The sequence below is a fragment of the Balaenoptera borealis genome (assembly GCF_965194805.1).
Source record: "Balaenoptera borealis genome assembly, chromosome: 10".
In the NCBI taxonomy this organism is placed as follows: Eukaryota; Metazoa; Chordata; class Mammalia; order Artiodactyla; family Balaenopteridae; genus Balaenoptera; species Balaenoptera borealis.
In genome coordinates this window covers 104,542,669-104,561,660 of record NC_138874.1, presented here as the reverse complement: position 1 = coordinate 104,561,660, position 18,992 = coordinate 104,542,669, and the positions used below count along the sequence as shown (strand labels likewise).

The 18,992-nt window shown below is 43.5% G+C and overlaps 1 protein-coding gene across 4 annotated transcripts in view; it reads left to right on the top strand.

Annotated features, from left to right (window-relative positions):
- GFRA1 (GDNF family receptor alpha 1) overlaps positions 1 to 18,992 on the top strand; it is a 221,631-nt gene that overhangs the window by 47,175 nt on the left and 155,464 nt on the right. For 3 of the 4 annotated variants that reach the window (XM_082407847.1, XM_082407845.1, XM_082407846.1), the window contains one exon: positions 10,904 to 10,918. The exons of the other annotated variant lie outside the window; for it this stretch is intronic. In XM_082407847.1, the coding sequence (XP_082263973.1) occupies positions 10,904 to 10,918 (15 nt within the window). The remainder of the gene's footprint in view (positions 1 to 10,903; positions 10,919 to 18,992) is intronic. 4 annotated transcript variants of the gene reach the window in all.

Below are 18,992 nucleotides of genomic sequence, written 5' to 3'. Positions count from 1 at the left end.
AATCCCTTTCTTCAGGGCAAGCCAGCTGCACAAATCCTTCATGAAAATGACATTGACATTTCATGACTGTGTTGAGCCAGTGACTAATATCATACAGGTTTAAAAGTATCTTAAACCACCAAATGAACTTCCCCTTCTGTTTTTGAAAAGGCGCTCAGTGGGGTATGGTCTGTGGTAACCACGTTTACTGCCTGCTGACTCTTCTTCACAAGAGTGAACACTTACAACTACAGAGGTTGTTTGTAAGGTGTCCTCAGCATTCTCCCTTCCCTGCGCCTCTGAAATGCCTGGCTTCACTGTAGCAGAGCCCAGTTCCGTGTGAGGTCCTACCATGCACAGCCGTGACTGATGCGAAACGATGGAAGGAGAGGAGCTGTGTTAGCTACTGAGCCTGTGAGTGGGTGACTTTAAAAAATGTACTGTCTTCCAGAAGAAAGGCTTGTGCTCTGACAAATTCATGATGTATCTATAGTTCCCCTTTAATTACTTGCTCCCAGCTACCTCTGAAAAATACTAGCACTTATGTGATCTAGAGTGTGGGGTAATACTTTTAGGGTTGAATGTTTGTTCACGTAATAAACATTGATCTTGCTTCCCAAGAACACATATGACTAGGAGAGAATGAGTGCTCCCGTGCTAGAGATGTTTTCTCATATCTTCCCCCCAGCTGCATTACTCCACGCCGGAGGCTGGTGGGCGTGGGGAGTAGACTTTGTGATATTTTACTGGAGTCTGATTTTTCGGTTTTAGAATCCATGCAGATACATTTTATTCATCACAACAAGTATAGTGGCCAGGGTGCCAAAGAATTTCATTGATCTTAATGATATCCTGAAACTTAATTTCTCCCGAGTCTCTGTCCAAATTACCTGCTTCCGTTAAGTACCTTATATGTGTCAGACACTGTGTCAAGTCTTTAGGCGCTTGATATCCTTTAATCCTCACAACAGCCTCTGTCACTTCCACTGTTTCAGGTGGAGATGCTCAGACTTAGAGAGGGCATTTAACTTTGTCAGTGGCAGAGCCAGGATCAAAATGCAAGCACTCTGACTCCAGAGCCTGCATGTGTATTGCCTGCACTGAGTTACCAATCACCCTGGTTCTTTCCTTCCCACCACCTCTCACACCCTCCTTTCCATGAATTCCAGTAGGATGACAGCTGGATCAGGGGCAGCTGCACAGATCTTTGTAGCTCAGCCATGTGTCCTTGTATTGTTCTCCTTTTCCTGACCCTCTTCTTGGAATTCTCATCTTTTTATCCAGCTCTACATCCTTTCCCCATGCTCTACCTTACCTTAGCGGTTGCCATAAACCTACTGAGATAGTTGCATTTTTTTAAAAAAGAGAATTTGTAAAGTTTTTAAAAAGTAAAGGCACATCTAGGTGTTTTCTGCAATTGGACCCCAAATTCACAGGTAATGAAGGTTGGAGTTCTAGATTTATAGGGATTATGATATTAAAAATATTATGGGCACGGCTCAAGTTAACTCTCTGGGGGGTTTTGGAAAGAATGTGTATGTTTGCGTATTCATCCTTCCACACACCTACTAACTGGGCATTCATTGAGAGACAGTGTAGTGTAGTGGTTAAGCGTTTGGATTGAGAGGATTAAGGTAATGTCTGTAATACACTTAAAATAGTGCCTGATGTATGGTATTAGTTATCATTAATGTTAAAATGTGCCTGCTGTGCTCTGATATTCTGCCCTGGACTTTGGGACTACAATGGACAGAATATCCCTGGAATCATAGTGCTTTCAGCTTAGTTGGAGAGAGAGAGAGAAAATTACAAGTGTGTATCCGTGCACCAAGGAGACATACAGGTGAGGTGCAGGTGTATAGCAGAGGTTCCTAATGAAAGATCCTGGTTGTGTTCATTAAAGAACTTTAGAGCTGGAAAGAACTGCAGAGATTTTCTAGGCAAACCTTCTTTGGAACCTAGAGAGCTTCAATGACTTGTCCCCATTTATACAGGGGATTTATGGAAGAGCCAGGACAGAACCTGTACCTCCTGAAACTGAGGTCAGGCCGATGAGTGTCACATGGCCAAACCTCCTCCTTGAAGACTTGGGCCAATTTGCTGAAACATATTTACTCCCAAATCATTCTCATCAGCAATACTTGATGTCGGGGGCAGCTTCTCCGAACTCAGACTTTAATTATCTCTGGCTCCTGGGAGCTCTCCTGACAGTAATTTGTGCCAAGCCATCAGAATAATGATGATGGCCATTGTTTTATGTTTACTTTAAAGTTGTCCATACTGGTAATGATCACCTGGAAAAGAGAGATTTATTCTGCTGGACATTTGTAAATATCTAGTTTGAATTTAGGAGACTGGGTAACCAATCCAACTAAAACTAGGATCTCACAGATCTGCCCGAAGAATACATATACGATAAAACTAATCAGTTGACTTTGAAATGGAGACGAAAGAGCATCTTTCGGAAAGTATATGTTGGGCGGGAGTGGGGGGTTGGATAGAAACTGATTCAAGGAACTATAACCTTAAAGGTTTCAGATGGTTTATAATTTATCTGTAATGGGAAAAATACTTTACCATCGAGATAATATCTTGGGATAAATTTGAAATAACCAGCTGTATTATGGATGTTTGTGGATGTATGTGAATTGTAGGGAATGAATTCTTTTTCTGTGAATGTAATTTAACATGGATGAGATGACAAATAAGCTATGTGCAGTAAAGCCCATTTGATATAATGTGTGTAATTTTAAACTTAAAACCATCATCTTTAAGAACTGTAACGGACCTTGGAGATCATCTAGTGCAAACTACTTTGCAGATGGAGGAACCAAATCCCAGAGACGATGAGTGGCTTTGCCTATAGTGTGAACTAGAATCCAGATATTTAGATTATTGAGTTTGGAGACTTTTTAGAAGATAAGACTTGATATCCACAGGCTCACTTTTAGTATTTTTACCCATAGTGGTTTCATGGCATTGCTAATCATAGTTAACTGATTTCTTCTGGAAGATGAACCAATTCTTCAGCCCTTTGTATATGAGGATGCTTAATAAAAGTGTTTTCTATGACTTCTAATGAATGCCCAATTAAATAAGTTCAGGGAAATTAGAACAATACTGTTTGTCAACCTCTTCTTTAGTTTGAGCTATTAATGTGGCTTCTTATGATTTCTCAGTTAGCTGATTTAAAAGAATTCAGAGAAAGTCATGTATGCTGTTCTTTTCAAAGAAAAACACTGGTTGCTAGAGGGATTGAGTTTAATATAGTTTCATATCATAGAGGTTTTAATAATGCAGTCTGAAGTATTTGTACATGAATTCATTAAGCCCAGATTAGTCTTATTATAATTACTCAAAAAGTAATTCAATTTAAGAGAAAACATTTTAAATGGATATAAAATACCCTGTTAGCTGGGAAGCCATACTGTTCTACTTTATCAGCTCCATAAAGTACGAGCAGATTTGAACATAACTTTCACAGTATACAGAATGCAGTCATAAAAAGTACTATTCCTAAATCTATTTTTTTATGTTCTTTCAGTAGTTAAGAGCATTGTTCTTCTGTGCTAGGAATGAGATATACTCTGGATAGAAGGTCATAAAAATGTTAGGGACTTACTAGCTCATGGGCCTTGCACTGCCTTCCCAAGTCGCTGTCGGCTGATGGGTCACAAGCACAGGGCCTCAGATTGATGTCGGTCGTACATTCCCTAGAAAATGGAGCAGGAAGAGACTTCGGGGCTTTAAAAACTTTTTTTTCTTACTCACAAATAAAAGACATTTACAGAGCGCCATGTGCCTTCAGAGGAACAACAATGACAGGCCAAGTATCGGTCTTCATTTCTAACATGGTAAAAGGTGAGGGGAGGCCAGGAGCAAGGAAGACTTTCCCTGGCCTGCATCCAAAACGGGACAGAGAAGAAAAAGGAGAGAGAGATACAGACCCACATTAAAGAACGGTGGTATTTGGCACGGAGGGCTGGAGACGGGGAGTGAGGCCTTCCGGTTGGTCCTTAATAACCGAGATGCACCGGGGCTCCGTGCAGTTGGAGCTGCGTGGGTGCGCCTGGGGGGGAAGCAGGAGGGGCGGGGAGACAAGCCACGCGGCTGCCTGAGCTGCCCGAGCTGTCTGGCTTTGGAGACACAGGAAACTAATCACGGTCCCCGTACGGTGCCACTGAAGCCACGCAGGGGCTCTGGAGGAGCCCTTGGCTCTGGCCGTGCTCCAAGAGAGCACAGATCGGCGCTCGGACAGGAAGGGGTTCCACTTAAGCGGTTTTGTTGGGTTCAGACTTTCACTAATTTACTTAATGCAGCAGCAGAACCCTTTCCTCAGGCAAGTTCTTCGCAGCTCCCCACGGCGCTGAGCACAGTGGTTCTCAGGTCAGCTGCCCCGTGCAGCGCCTACCTCTTCTGAACCCTGCGGCTCCACTCATCACACCCCAGGGCAGGGATGGGTGAGCCCCTTATGTGGTGGCCTCGAGAAATAACGACAGGGCCAGAGGAGACAGGCAATGTCAGAGAGTTGCGTGGTGCCCAAAATGAAGGCTGGGCTCTGGGTTTCTGGAACATCTGGGTGCTAATCACAACCCCTTAGATCGTTGGTGTTTGGAGATAGGATGTCATTGGACCTCTGAGTTTAAAGATTAAAAATCATTCGTTCATAAAATAATGTTTGATCATTGCTTTAGAGTTTCTTAATGGCATGTAGCTACATGATGACAAGAAGGAATTAAGACAATCATTTAATTTTAATGGATTTTCCTCTTATGATATTTTACAGTCCTATACAAGTCACAGTTGGTGATATTTTCAAATAGTAGGCAATCGATAAATGTTTGTTGACTAATAATGCTACAATTTATAGAAGTTCTTCTGAATACTAGTTATTGTGCAGTCTTATATGCTCTACCTCCTTTAATCTCCATAGCAATTTATGAGACAGCATAAAAATTAATTATTCTTATTGTCTGTGTGTTGCTGATGAGAAAAGCAAGGCTTGGGGAGGTTAAGTAATTTGCCTAAGATCACACAGCAAGACACGGGGCTCTGACTTCAGGACCTGAGCTCTTTGCTACCCTATTCTATTGCTTATTATTATAATAACATTAACTTTCACTTGTTGAGCATGTACCATAAACCAGTTACACGTGCTACCTGCTTTACAGGTATGATCTAGATTGTCCTTATGAATTTTGAAAGAAGTTTTATTATCCTCATTTTATAAATGTAGAAACTGAGACTCAAAGAGGTTAAATAGTTGCCCAAGATGGCTGTCCAGTGGACTAACAAGAATTTGAACCTGGTATTATGTGACTCCAAAGTCCATGTGCTTCACACTGATTAAATTATCTAACTTGATCCTCATGATATTCCTGTGGCAGGGTAAGAGCTTATCTGTATCATCCCATTTTATAGATGAGAACATAGGCTACAAGAAGTTTCACCTCGAGTTTCCACCTGGTGAGGGGCTGGGACCCAACCTTAGGTCCTGGGATCCAGTGGCCACAATCATGTGGTGACCCGGCACTGGACTGTATCTGGGAGATAAGGAATGAACCCTGCCCTCCCTGGGAAGCCCACCTGCCATTTTTGGGCCTAGACTTCCTCAATTTGAAGCAGAACTACTCTGGAGTACTGGGGAGGCTTTGGTGGGCCCCACTTTTCAACCTTGAAAAGAAATATTTCACTTGAGTTACGGAGATGTGCAGAAGTATACAGACTGAATTCTAGAAATCCTCATAGCCATGCACAGAGCTTGCCGGTTTTTGAAATTTGGTGAGGGGCAGCTCAGCTGATCTTGAAATTGACTTTGGTTAATGGTGAATTTGACCCCATTCAAGGAAGCAGCGTTCATTCCAGCTGCTCCCTACATCCTTTCTCTTGTCCCTGGTTAGTTGGGTCCCAGTGACATTTACAGTGCTTTACTGTAACAGCACTTGTACTTGAAAGAGAATTTTCTTTCTGTAGCTCAAACCACAGGAGGACTCGCAAGACAGCTATCTCCCCAGGTGAGACTTCTTAAATGGGAGTTAAGTGCATGCATTTTCAAGAAACTAAACTCCCCTCATATATAATTTAACCTAGAAAAGAAAGCAAAATTGAGAGAGTAGTATGATTACATTGTTTGAGGACTAGTAACTTTACCTCCCCCAGTCTCATGGAAGTCATGCACGCTTTCACTGTTTGGCATATCTTTAATGCTGTGGGGTGTGGGCTAGATGTGATATTGTAATAATAGTGAGGGTTTCTCTAACCATAGTTACGAGCTGTGGATTGAAATAGTAAATTATTCCTAGCAGACTGAATGGGCAATAAGACTGCCATCCAGTTCTACTCATAAAACAAAGCAATAGATAAATAAAGAAGAGCCAACTCACTTAACCCACGTGGCTCTGTGCACTGCTAATTATTAACCCAGGCACAAGAGAGGGGTTCACCCAGAGTGTGGTTAAATCATTTTTAATAGAGGTAAACAGTAGCCATGTGGATGAGTAGCACTCAAGAAAGTTTTTAATCAGCAACATTTAGGGATCACCCAGCCTAATTGCCATAACTTATTAATAATAATAAATAATCTAGTCTTTTTATGGCTCCTGTCTCTGGAGGACTCAGTGCATTAACGATCTCTGGGGTGTGAAGCTCTCAGTAGCTATGGGGGAGGTGGGCAAATATCCTTGATGCTCGTTCCTAACAGTAGAAATTGGACATTGAGGCTAAGAAAGGCAAAATCTGAGTTCTTTCTTTCTTATTTTCTTCTCCCCACATCTGAATCACCAATTTATAGATATCCTTTCATCTATACATAGGACCAGAATGGCTCCAGGGGGTGGGTGTGGGGCTGGAGAACAGGCTTTCTTTGTTTATTTGAATGATTGGGGTTGAGGTTTTTTCCCTTGGGAAGTGAGTATGAGCAGAGCTTTGTCTGAAGGAGTTCATTTCCTCTGCACAAGTGTCCCTGGTGTCCTTTGGGCTCAACCAGACTGAGGCTTGGCTGGGCGCTGCCAACTGCCAACTCCTTACTTCTGTGATTTCTGATTTCTGGGAGAGCAGAGAAGACGGTGCTGAGTCTTATTACTCTCAGAGTGATTCTCCATAGCACTGGATGGGGGGATGGGGAAATGTTTGTGTGAATCATCTAACTTAACCTTCCCAACACAGTGGTATTAAATATCTCCAGGTCAGTTCAAGTTCAGAGATTATAAGTGATTGACTCCCAAATAATTCTTAGTGGTTGGTTAGAGCGGAAGGAGATGATTGCACTCAAATTTGACGTCATTTGATTTTTATAAGTGACTAGACCCTGTGAGTTGGGAGCTGGGGGTCGTGACTGTGTACACCAGAATAGAAGATGATGAGAGTATTTCTATGGCTAATGTCCTCTGAGGTCTACAGTTTGGGGCGGGGTGGGGGGTAAAACAGCACAGAATCTGCCTTCTTCTCACTTATTTTCCATTCTTCTGTCCATGAATCATTTGAGCGCGAGCCTGGATGGCTGTTTCAGTGTGCAAAAGTGAAATTTTAAGGAAGGTACCCAAGCAGTTATAATTCAGAGCAAAGAGCTAAATAATGCTAAGAATGGAATGATTTATGCCATAGACCACAAAAGACATAAATTTAGAGTGTAAGTTACAAGATAACTCATGTGCAAAATTGTTGTAATATTTATACTAGTGTTTATTAAAATTTACATTTGAATAAAAAGGTGCAAAATGTAAATGAAGCTGAAAAAGGGTTTTTAAAAAATCTAAAATAGCTTATATGAAAATCAGGAGAGTTTTCTGGAATAGAAGATATGAATAGTACTCTATGCAGATTTGTCTGCTAAACCATGATATAGGCAGTGGAATTGGAAGGAATAAGGTCTCTTATTCCTGAATCCCTGCCTGAATTTCCTCCCTCCCTGCCCACTGATACTTTCCAGGGACTCAAATCAGTACTGAGTTTCAAAGGAAGTGCTCCCTGTCAAAAGCCATGGAGAGGAGGGTGAGGATTCTGGATGGATGTCGAGACTAGATCCGTGTTTGAAAGACTAATCTCATTTCATTGATGTTTTCAATGTTGGAAATTTTTGTCTGTATTCATTAGAGGAGAATGATAAATCTCTAATTTGTACTTTGCTAATAATAAGGATGAGCTTTTGTGCTTCATTAAGGTTAAATGAATCTCATGTAGTCCCGGCTCAGCCTCTAACAGACGCCATGTGTGACCTGGGGAAAAATCTCTTACTTCTCTGGGGCTCAGTTTCCTCATCCATAAAATAAGGGAGTTGGATCAAATGTGTGTTGAGACAGACCAGCCCCTCTGTCCTTCCCTCCCGTGTGGGAGCACACCATGCCAGGCAGTTAGGATTCACAAAGGGGATCAAGACACATAGCTCTTGTTCTCAGGAGCTTGTGGTCTACATAAATAACTAATTATAATATGACGTATAATTACAACATGCACAAGTTACTCTGGGAGCACAGAGGCGGAAAGAGTGACTTTCCTCTCGTGGGGATAGGCTCTGAGAAACTTCACAGTGGCTGTGACATTTGAAGGCGGAGGAGGAGGGCTCCTCCAGGTGTGCGAGCTGGTTAGAGGGTGGGTGATTCAGACCGTGCGTTGCAGGCAGCAGATGCGCGTGATCATGGTATATTTAGGGAGCTGCACACGGTCCTTTTCACAGTCTCTGGACAGTCAGGGCATGGGAGCTGAGTGGCATTCTACACACTGCTGCATCAGAACTTATGCCGGTGATGAATTACTGAGGTTAGAGAATAATGTATAGCATATATAAATTAAAGCAGGGTTAAAGTTTTCCCATAATGACACCAGTATTGCCCATTTACATACCAACTGGCTTTCCTGAGTGTGAGAGAAAGGGTGGTGATTTAGCCAATTCCCTTGTGAGTTGTGAGCCTGCATCTGTCTTATCTGTCCCACAGCCATCAGCCTGGGTATGCCCTGGGGAGCATGTGTATTGCATGTGAATGACACCCCTCATGGGGGTCACGTGCGCACCAGTGGAATGAAAACTGCTCTCACTGGTGTTTTCCTTTGAGTCTGTTTAACCCACCAACTACATGTTTCATCCACACCATTTGTGGCCCCTTGGCTCTTTGTGACCTTGTAGGAACTGATGTTTTAGCTGAAGACTGACAGCAAATTTAGATGTTGATGATATAATTCTCATTTAGTTTTTAAGATGCAGATAAGTTTTAAATTCAGATTATGAATGTGAGGCATGTTCATACATGCATGTGCATGGGTTCAGGATACATGTTCCATGTCTGATTTCTTCACTCAAAAATAATAAAAATCTTTAACCATTTTCAGTGGTTGAACCATAATCCATTGTATGGAATATATTATTTTTGGTTTGATTCTCTGTAGACAAACAAATAGGCAATCTCTGTTGTTTGTCCATTATACACAATGCTGTAATGAACATCTTTGTAGACTTTAGGTATTTGAAGACCTTTAGGTATTTCATTAAATGAAATTCCTAGCAGTGGTATTGTTAGGGTAAGGACGTATATTTAACATTTCCATACATGCTGTCAAACTATCCTGTAGAAGTTTTATGCCTATTTACAACCCCATGAGCAGGGCAGGAACTGGCTCACATCTGGGTGGTGCTGTCTGTATTCTTGCCAGTGCTATCTTCCATCTTTAAGTTACTGGATGAGAAAGTAGGAGGAGATAAGAATACTTTTGGGGTGATTGAAAGTGGGTAGAAGCAGGGTGAGCCTGATGTCAAAAAGTACCTTGCATATGCACATATGTTCACCAAAAGATATGGACAAAATATCACAATTCCTAATTGCTCAACACTGAAAACAATCCAAATACCATCCACATTAGGATGGAGAAATAAATTATGATAAAATCATGTGGTGGAATATTATCCAGCATTGAGAATGAATGACCTACTACATGCTACAGCATGGGTGACTCCCATAATCACTGTGGAGCAAAGAAGGCAGACAGAACAAATTCAGTCCATTTATATAAAGCTCAAAAACAGGCAGAACAAATGTGAAGTGTTGTAAGTCATGCTAGCGGTTACCCTTGGCAGGTGTTAGCCACTGCTTATTTGTTTATGCTTTTTGCTAATATGCATGTTTCCTGGTGCCAGACCTAGTGCTTGGCATATGGTAGCTTCTCAAATATTTATTGAAAAAGATGAATTAATATTTTTTCACCTTTTAACAGATTTTGACCTAGGATTTAATATGAAGACATAGTGTTAATTAGTTGTGAGTTAAAATATGGAGAATTCATACAAATGTGCTTATTATGATTTAAATATGAAACTTTATTCATAGGCCCTTCCTCTGTTTATCCTGTTGTGTGCCTTTGTTGCTTTTGTTGTTATTTATAAACCAGCCAGGCAGCTTAGTAGCGGGTAAGAAGATGGTTTCTGGAATCAGACAGACTTGGGTTCAATCCTGAGCTTATTCCTCTGTGGCCTTGGATGAGTTACTTAACCTTCCAGAAGCTCAGTTTCCCTATCTATAAAGTGAGGATAATATTACAACTTGCTTGATAGCATTGTTGTGAAAATAATAATATTAACATGAATAATAACTGGCAACTTTTGTATGTTTACCATGTCCTGGGCACCGATCTTAACCTTTAAAACATGGGACATCATTTGTTTAATCTTTCCAGTACAAATCTATTTGTGGTTTAGGGAACTGTAAGCCACAGAGTTAGTAAGCATGCGGCCAGAATTTAAACGCAGGCAGTTCCCTTCCAGAGCTCAAGCTCTTAACCACTGCCTCTGAGTAGAGGAAATATTGTACCAAGAGTGTTTAGCATAGTCAGTGTATGTTAGCTATGATGATCATCACTGTCATTTTCAACATTATTATTAATTTTTTTTTCTCCTTTCTCTCTCCCTCTCTCCGCCTCTGTTTTTCCTTCCTCCTGGCAGATGTTTTCCAGCAAGGTAAGCTCTCTGTCTCCTGCCTGCTTTTCCATTGCTTGTGCTCTTTTGGGAGAGTATCACCTGCGTGCAGAGGGTTATGGGGCTTTACATTCTTCTGTGGACGTATCATGGGAGCTTTCGGAGGTACCACGAGGATGATGGCCTGAGGTGGCCTGAAGTGCCATCAGCATTCCTGGGCCTCCACTGTCCAGCCTCTGCTTCTTCCTCTGGACCTTGCTTGGGGGGCAGGGTCGGGGCTGGACAGTCGGGGCAGAGACACTGGGGAGGGGTTCATGGCCAGGCGCCTATCCAAGGGCAGGGCTGCTGTGGGGCTTGTGAGACTGGTGGGATCTAGTGTCTCTGGAGGGGATTGGGTGGAGGCCCCTGCATCAAGGCCAGCTGCAGCTTGGTCAGGGCCCCATATGCCACCTCCACCTGGGGGTTGCTTTGTCAAGCAAAAGTGTCGCTGACCTGGAGGTGTGGGCCAGACCATGGCTGGCTGGTCACTTTCTGCTCTTCAACCCAGGGACGCCTCACAACCCCTCCAATTGGTCCAGTGACTGAGAAGAGCCTGGCGAGGGTGTGCACTGTCTTACGTGTTTTGCCAGCCACGTTCACATGCTTGGGGGAGCTGGAGAGGGAAAGTGTAACCTAGACTGTGTCTTCCAGTACGTGTTTTAGTCCCCACTCAGGATACACAGCCACTGTGCTCTGCGAGACTCACAGGCATGGTCTTACTGAACCTGCTAGATACACATTCAGGGGCAACTGCCTCTTTCCCTTTCTTTATGGCAGCCTGAAACCACCAGGAGAAAGTGGCAGGACCTGCCTGTTTATATTCAAGTTGGGAAATACGCTTGTCGCCCACGTCCGCCACATCTTTCTTGAATCCCAGGCTGGCTTAGAATAAAAGAGACCGGTTTAAAAATACATCCAGGCATCCCATAGATAGCTTCCAAAGAAATCTTACAGGCTGGATATTTTCACAACGATTGTTTTCATCCTAAACATGCAGCATGTTATGGAGAAAGTCGGTCTGCTCTCTCTGATAGAAGCGCAGTTGTGGGTAACAATGAGGGGACTTGTGTTGTCTTTTAAGAGTCTGGAGTCATAGACCTACTTTTATAAATAATTCATAAATCCCAACAAGCCGTAAGTAATAAGTTCCATTTGGCTAGAGACGAAGCCATAAGCAAAATTGAGAAGGTGCCACGACTGGGGGTGTAACGCACGTGCTGCTGTCAGGGCACTGGCTGCGGTGCGTTTTCTTCCTTGACAGATTGGGGCTTCAGTGGGATGCTCTGGGAGGGCAATTTTTTTCAATGAACTAGAGAGCAAGCGCCCCTACCCCCAACACTGAATTGCATTTCTCCTTTTGAGACATAAAATGCTCGAGTTAGGAAAGTCTTGCTGGAGCACGTGTGCCGAGGCCCCTGGAGGTTGGGGAGAGAAAAGGTTGGTATCAAATCTGGCTTTTCTACCCACAACTGTGAGCGTTCACGGTTGTTGTAGTCGGTATAAAAAATGGCTTATCAGACTGCTTATGTCAAGTTTGCCTCCTTTTTAATCAGTCATGCCATTCGATTGCTGGGATTTGCCTGTCAGGAAAAATGATATGCAGAGCAAAAGTTATAATCATCTGCAAATCACAGTCTATCGAGACTGAATAGCATCTTCCAGAGACGGAAGCTGCTAGCTACCCGTGGCCCTGCGAGATGGCGGGCAGCAGTTCCCTCATAAGATATTACTAGGATTTCAGATGGGGAGAACTGAACTTGCTTTTGTGAATTATTTACATGGCTCTGGCCTTGCAGGACCATTTCGTACGGAGAGAGACATTCTCTAAAATGATGGCAAAGAACCGCCAGCTGGTACCCCCTCCTTACCTTTGCTTCTGGCCATTCTGCCTGTGAAATGAATGCTCAGTAAAATGTGACAGCAAAAATGTGCCAGTGCAGATGTAGAGAAGGGACTTGAGGACACAGGGAGGGGGAAGGGTAAGCTGGGATGAAGTGAGAGAGTAACACTGACATATATACACTACCAAATGTAAAACAGATAGCTAGTGGGAAGCAGCTGCATAGCACAGGGAGATCAGCTCGGTGCTTTGTGACCACCTAGAGGGGTGGGATAAGGAGGGTGGGAGGGAGACGCAAGGGGGGGTGGGGATATGGGGATATACGTATGCATATAGCTGATTCAACACTTTGTGTTGTAACACAACACTGTAAAGCAATTATACTCCAATAAAGATGTTAAAAAAAAAAGGTGCCAGTGACAGTAACATCAGACCAAAACAAAGGTGTTGGGTCTTACAGACAGCATCTGAAACATGACTGCACAGTATCTTCTGGGGTTGAACTCTTGTTCCAGAATTGTGCCGTTAACTTGAAACAGAGGGGCCGTGAATTGTGCTAGAAATAAACAGTAGAAAGCTGTGTGACTTCAGATGAACAGAAGCCACGGGGTCGGTTCTGCAGCCCATCCACACAGGACAGCTCTGAGTGGCTCTGGACTGACCACGCTGTGGGCACCCAGGCCCTGCTGGCTTTGGCTTGCGCAGGGACTCACGGGCAGCCTGGGGATACTGCTTTGCAAATGTGTACTCTGGCGGTGAGGGGGTGAGGCCTCTTTGCCCAGAGGAGTCCCTGCACACTTGGGCTGCCGTACACCGGGGCGGGCAGAAGAGGGAAGCAGGCTTGCAAGTTGACAACATCAGACGTTCTCAGAGGAAACCGAAGTTCTTTCCTCTGGATCGCATTATCTTTAACTTCCCTACAAATCAATCTTGTTACAGCAGGTGACAGCGCAGCAGCTACTGCCGGGCCTTTCTCTGCTGTATCTGTGGTGTGTGCACGTGGGAGTGGATTTCTACCCTGTGCCGTTTTCAAGCTCATCTAGGTTCTTTCATCTGTAAATGCCACTTGCTGTGGCTGTTAGACCACAGGGCATGAGGACTGTCAAGGACCCGTGGGCCCACAGCTGGGCCTTCTGTATGTATGAGATACAGGGCCACGTTTTCAAGGAGGCTTAATTGACCCACATTTTCTGTTATCCGCAGAGCTCATGAGCCATTGGATGGCTCTCAGGAATTCTGAAGAGCCACAGAATTGCTCTTCACCACATCAAATGCAATTGGAAATGCTATACGTGCACACGTGTCTAGAATCTTGAGTTTTAGAGCACTTTTATACCGATTGTTTAATAATGAAGTCAAGACCACAAACACAGACACACACACATACACACACACACACACACACACAGCTCATTTGAAGTTACTGAAGCACCTTTGAATGCTCATCCATAGGCTTAGCCTTGATTCTGAAATCGAACAGAAACCAAGAGAGTGGCTTGGAAATGAGAACACGACCTCTCAGCTGGGCATTTGAGAGCATCAGAGAGCACCGTGTAAAGATTTCACCATTGAGTTGATTCTCTGCTCAGTGAACTGAAGTCCCTTATAGACTCCTCTGTGCCCAAGAGGCATAGCCTTCCCTCCTCCTCGGTGCTCACCCGGGGCTGGGATCTTGCTATTAGAGAAATGTTTCTTCCAGCTCAACTAGTTTTTGATACCTTTCAAACATAGTGCGCTCGTTTATTTTGTAACCAGTAACCGTGTGCCAGGCACTTTCTAGGCCTTGAGGATAAATGAGTGACCGAGACGGCAAAGACCCCTGTGCTCTCGGAATTCACGGTCTAGCTTGGGGAACATTCAGTGCCAAGCGTGCAAATTAATAAACAAGGCAAATTCCAAGAGGGGTACAAGCAGTGAAGAAAATACCATGGATGGTGCGATAGAGGCTGGGAGGGCCATTTTAGATGGGATGGCCAGAGAATGACAAGGAAGACGAGCTATTGGAGAATCTGGGGGACCAGCTGGGGAACTTGCAAGGGAGTGGCCTGGTGGGCAGGAACACCCCAGTGTTCCAGGATCAGAAGGAAGCTGGAGTGAGAGAGGAAGTTGTGTGAAATGAACGAGGAGAGGAGGGCAGGCGTGTAGTCTCGGGATCAGAGGAAGGAAGTCGGTGGTGGGTTTTAAGCAGAAGAGTCACCTGGTCTTATTTACATTTAAAGTGGCCACACTGGCTGCTGTGAAAATGCACCAGAATGTGTGAGAAGTTAAAACCAGGACCAAGGCTGAGTGCTGAGCAGGCTCAGGCCGGGCTGAGATGCGACCCTGCCCACAGACCCTAGTTGCTCCCTTAGTGGGTCTCTGTGCCCCTGGGCAGTGGGAACGGATGGCCCCCTTCCCAGCCAGCTGCCCTCCACTGAGCGCCACACTTTCTGCATGTGTCGAGTCTTGTGCCATGACTTAAGGCTGGAAAATTATGCTCATCAAAGGCATCTTTAAAATATTCCTCTATGTGTCTTCAGATTTTAAAAAGCCACTTTTCTCCAATACATACCGAAGTGTATATCATCTGGATTACATACACTGATACATCATTAATGTATATATATTGCTATATACCTAGGAGATCCCAGTTTTGCTCACAGCAGTGTTGCTGCCTTTATTGAGGAACTTGGGCCAGCTGCTTTGCCCTGGAGCCTCAGTTTTCCCATCTGTAAAATGGGAGACTTGGGGATATCCCTGACCCAATGTGGCTTTCTGCTGATGCTCTATCTTGATCAGTTTTAAGTGGATTTGAGTTAATAGAGTACAAAATGTCCCATGCTGCAGGTTTTGAGTATTATCCAGAGAACTTGGGTAAAAGCAGAGGTTTCCGAGTGGCTGAGAATTAAGGTGAAAAGAAATGTGGTTTCAGAAGTGTAACCTACTGTCATGGCCATTTGGAAACATCAGTTCTTTCCCACGTGGATTAATACTGGAATTCACACTGGATAGCATTGCTTTTACTAATCTGAAGAGAACAATAAATCATAGTTGGCTTTCTGGCAGCCCAGCCCAGCCCATTACTTGTTGAGGTGGGCTTGTGGTGACAGGGACCACTGCCATTTATAATGTGCTTGACTTAAGCTCTTTTGCATATTTCAAATGTATTGGTCAAACTGCTGGGGCTGGATCTTAGGTTTCCCCAACCACTTCAGAAAACCCATCTGGGGACTTCCCTGGTGGCTCGGTGGTTGAGAATCCTCCTGCCAATGCAGGGGACACGGGTTCGAGCCCTGGTCCGGGAAGATCCCACATTCCACGGAGCAACTAAACCCGTGCGCCACAACTACTGAGCCCGCGCTCTAAACCCACGAGCCACAACTACTGAGCCCATGTGCCGCAACTACTGAAGCCTGCACACCTAGAGCCTTTGCTCGGCAACAAGAGAAGCCACCGCAATGAGAAGCCCGCGCACCGCAACAAAGAGTAGTCCCCCCTCGCCGCAACTAGAAAAAGCCCGCGCGCGTGCGGCAACAAAGACCCAATGCAGACAAAAGTAAATTAATTAATTAATTAATTAATTAATTAAAAGAAAAAGAAAAAAGGAAAACCCATCTGTTATAAAGCTCTGACCCTTTAGCCATGAATTACGGACCCCCTGGTAACGTTACACATTATGAAATATTGTTTGCTTTATGAGTGTGGGATTTGGGTGAATAAATTAAATCTATTGTTACCACTTCCAGGGAAAAACTCCAAGTTGTCATATGATACTAACTAGTAAATGAGAAAAATGCATGAACATTTTTATGGTGGAAAGTGGTTGGTTCCCTGGTCACACTTCCTGTATGCTAATCTTTACCGTGTATATATATCATCCCCCATTCTGTCCAGAATCAGTAGAATAGCCAAGTCATGTAGGAAATGCATCCATCTTTCCAGAACAAACTGAACAACATTACCATTTAATTTCATGTCGACTCACTTTGTGTGTTTGTGTGTGATGTAGGAAAATGATAGGCATATTTAAATAATCCCATTCTCGGAGATGCTTTACCACGTTCTGCGTGGGCTGTGCAGGGTGGCCTGTTCCCTGCCAGGTGGCCTCGGGTGGGCTTTTCCTTGTAGCAGATTCAGTGTCCTCACTCCAGTCCCGGGATATGAGTCTCAGGTGAAGTTTCAGAGCCTCTCCTCCAAGGTACTTGAGTTTCAAAATTGCCAGATCAATAAAGGGGGAAAGTTTTATTGTTGAGATGGTCACTAATAAGAAGAGCAGTTTTTCTTTTTTAAATTTTATTTTATTGGGGTGATGAGGGTGATGATGATGCTGCCAGCATTTGTGCACCTCCCGTGTTCCAGGCATTGGGGCAGGTGCTTTACACACGTTTTCTCATTGAATCTGCCCCCATAGTTTATGAAGTAGGTATTATAACCAATAATCCCACTGTACAGATGAGAAAACTGAGGCACAGAGTAGAATCCATCTAGTGATGTTTATATAACTCGTGAGTGGTAGAGCCTGGATTTTTTTTTTAGTTGAAAGGCCTTATTCTACAGAACAGTTTTAGATTTTTGGAAAAATTGTGAAGGTAGTACAGAGAGTTCCCATATACACCACATCCCATTTCCCCTAACATCTTACATTAGGGTGGTTCATTTGTTACAACTAATGACTCAATATTGATCCATTATTATTAGCTAAAGTCCATAGCTTATTCAGATTCCCTTAGTTTTTACCTAATGTCCTTTTTCTCTTCTGGGATCCCATCCAGGACACCACATTACATTTAGTTGCCATGTCTCCTTAGGCTCTTCTTGGCTGTGACAGTTTCTAAGACTTACCTTGTTTTTGATGACCTTGACAGTTTTGAGGAGTCCTGGTATTTTGAGTCTGTACTGTAGATGCCCTTCTCTTGGAATTTGAATGATGTTTTTCTCATGATTAGACTGAGGTTATGGGTTTTGAGGAAGATCACAGAGGTAAAGCTCCACTTGCATGACATCATATCAAAGGCATTTACTGTCAACGTGATCTATGACTATTGATGTTGATCTTTAACACTTGGCTGAAGTAGTGTTTGTCAAGTTTCTCCACTGCAAAGTTACTTTTCCCCCTCCTTTCCATACTGTACTCTTTGGAAGGAAATCTATGCATAGCCTACTCTTAAGGAGTGGGGAGTTATGTTCCATCTCATTGAGGGGAGGGTATCTACGTAAGTTACTTTTCTGCAAAGGAGATTTGGCCCTTATCCTTCATTTATTAATTTATTCAATCATTTATTTAGATCAATGTGGACTCATGATATTTATTCTATACCTTGGGCTATAAAGCAATACCAATTTTATTTTCTTGCCTTGTCCATCAGGAGTTCTTTCAGTGGGTTCCTTGTGTCCCTTTGATATATCCTTGTCAATTATTTTTTGAGCCCTTCTTCAATACTTTCTGATACTATTGTGTAAGATGCTCCAAGTTCGTCTTGTATATTTCCCATCTCTGTCCTAGACTGTCGTTTCCTTAAGGAGCCCTGGTTCCTTTCATTGGAGAATGATGTTAGAAACCAACATCTGGGTGCTAGATGTGCTTGTTGTTATTGGGGTGTCATTTCTTTTAGGCCCTCTCAGCTGACAGAGCAAGGAAAAATATGTGTGTGTATACTAACCCCTGTATATATGCATATCTATTTCTGTATGTAACCAGTTGTATCTATATTAAGTGTGAGTTCTTACTGGTGTCTCTAACTTTTATCCATTACCTCATAGATCATCTTAGCCTCCTCCCCTTGCTTATCTGTACTTTCCCACTCCCAAGGTGTGACCCCTGAGCCAGGAGTTTGAACGCAGGCAGTCTGACTTCAGGTTTTGCAATACAATGTCTTGATTCCCATTGGAGGACTTTCTTCTACTCCTGGTGAAACACGGTCACAGATCCTTGACCCTCACTAGGCCCAACAGAACCACCCAGGTGCAGAGGAGTGAGTTTATTAGATACCTGTCTTAGTTCTGGCTGCTATAACAAAATACCATAAACAGGGGGGTGGGGCGGGGTGTCAAACAGCAAACATGTATTTCTCATGGTTCTGGACCCTTCAAGTCTAAGATCAAGGTGCCGGGAGTTTCCACATCTGCTAAGGACTGGTTTTGTGGTCCATAGAAAGCTGTCTTTTCTCTGTGTCCTCATGAGGCAGAAGGAGGGAAAGGATCTCTCTGGGGTCTCTTTTATAAGGGTACTAATCCCACATGACGGCTCTACCCTCATGA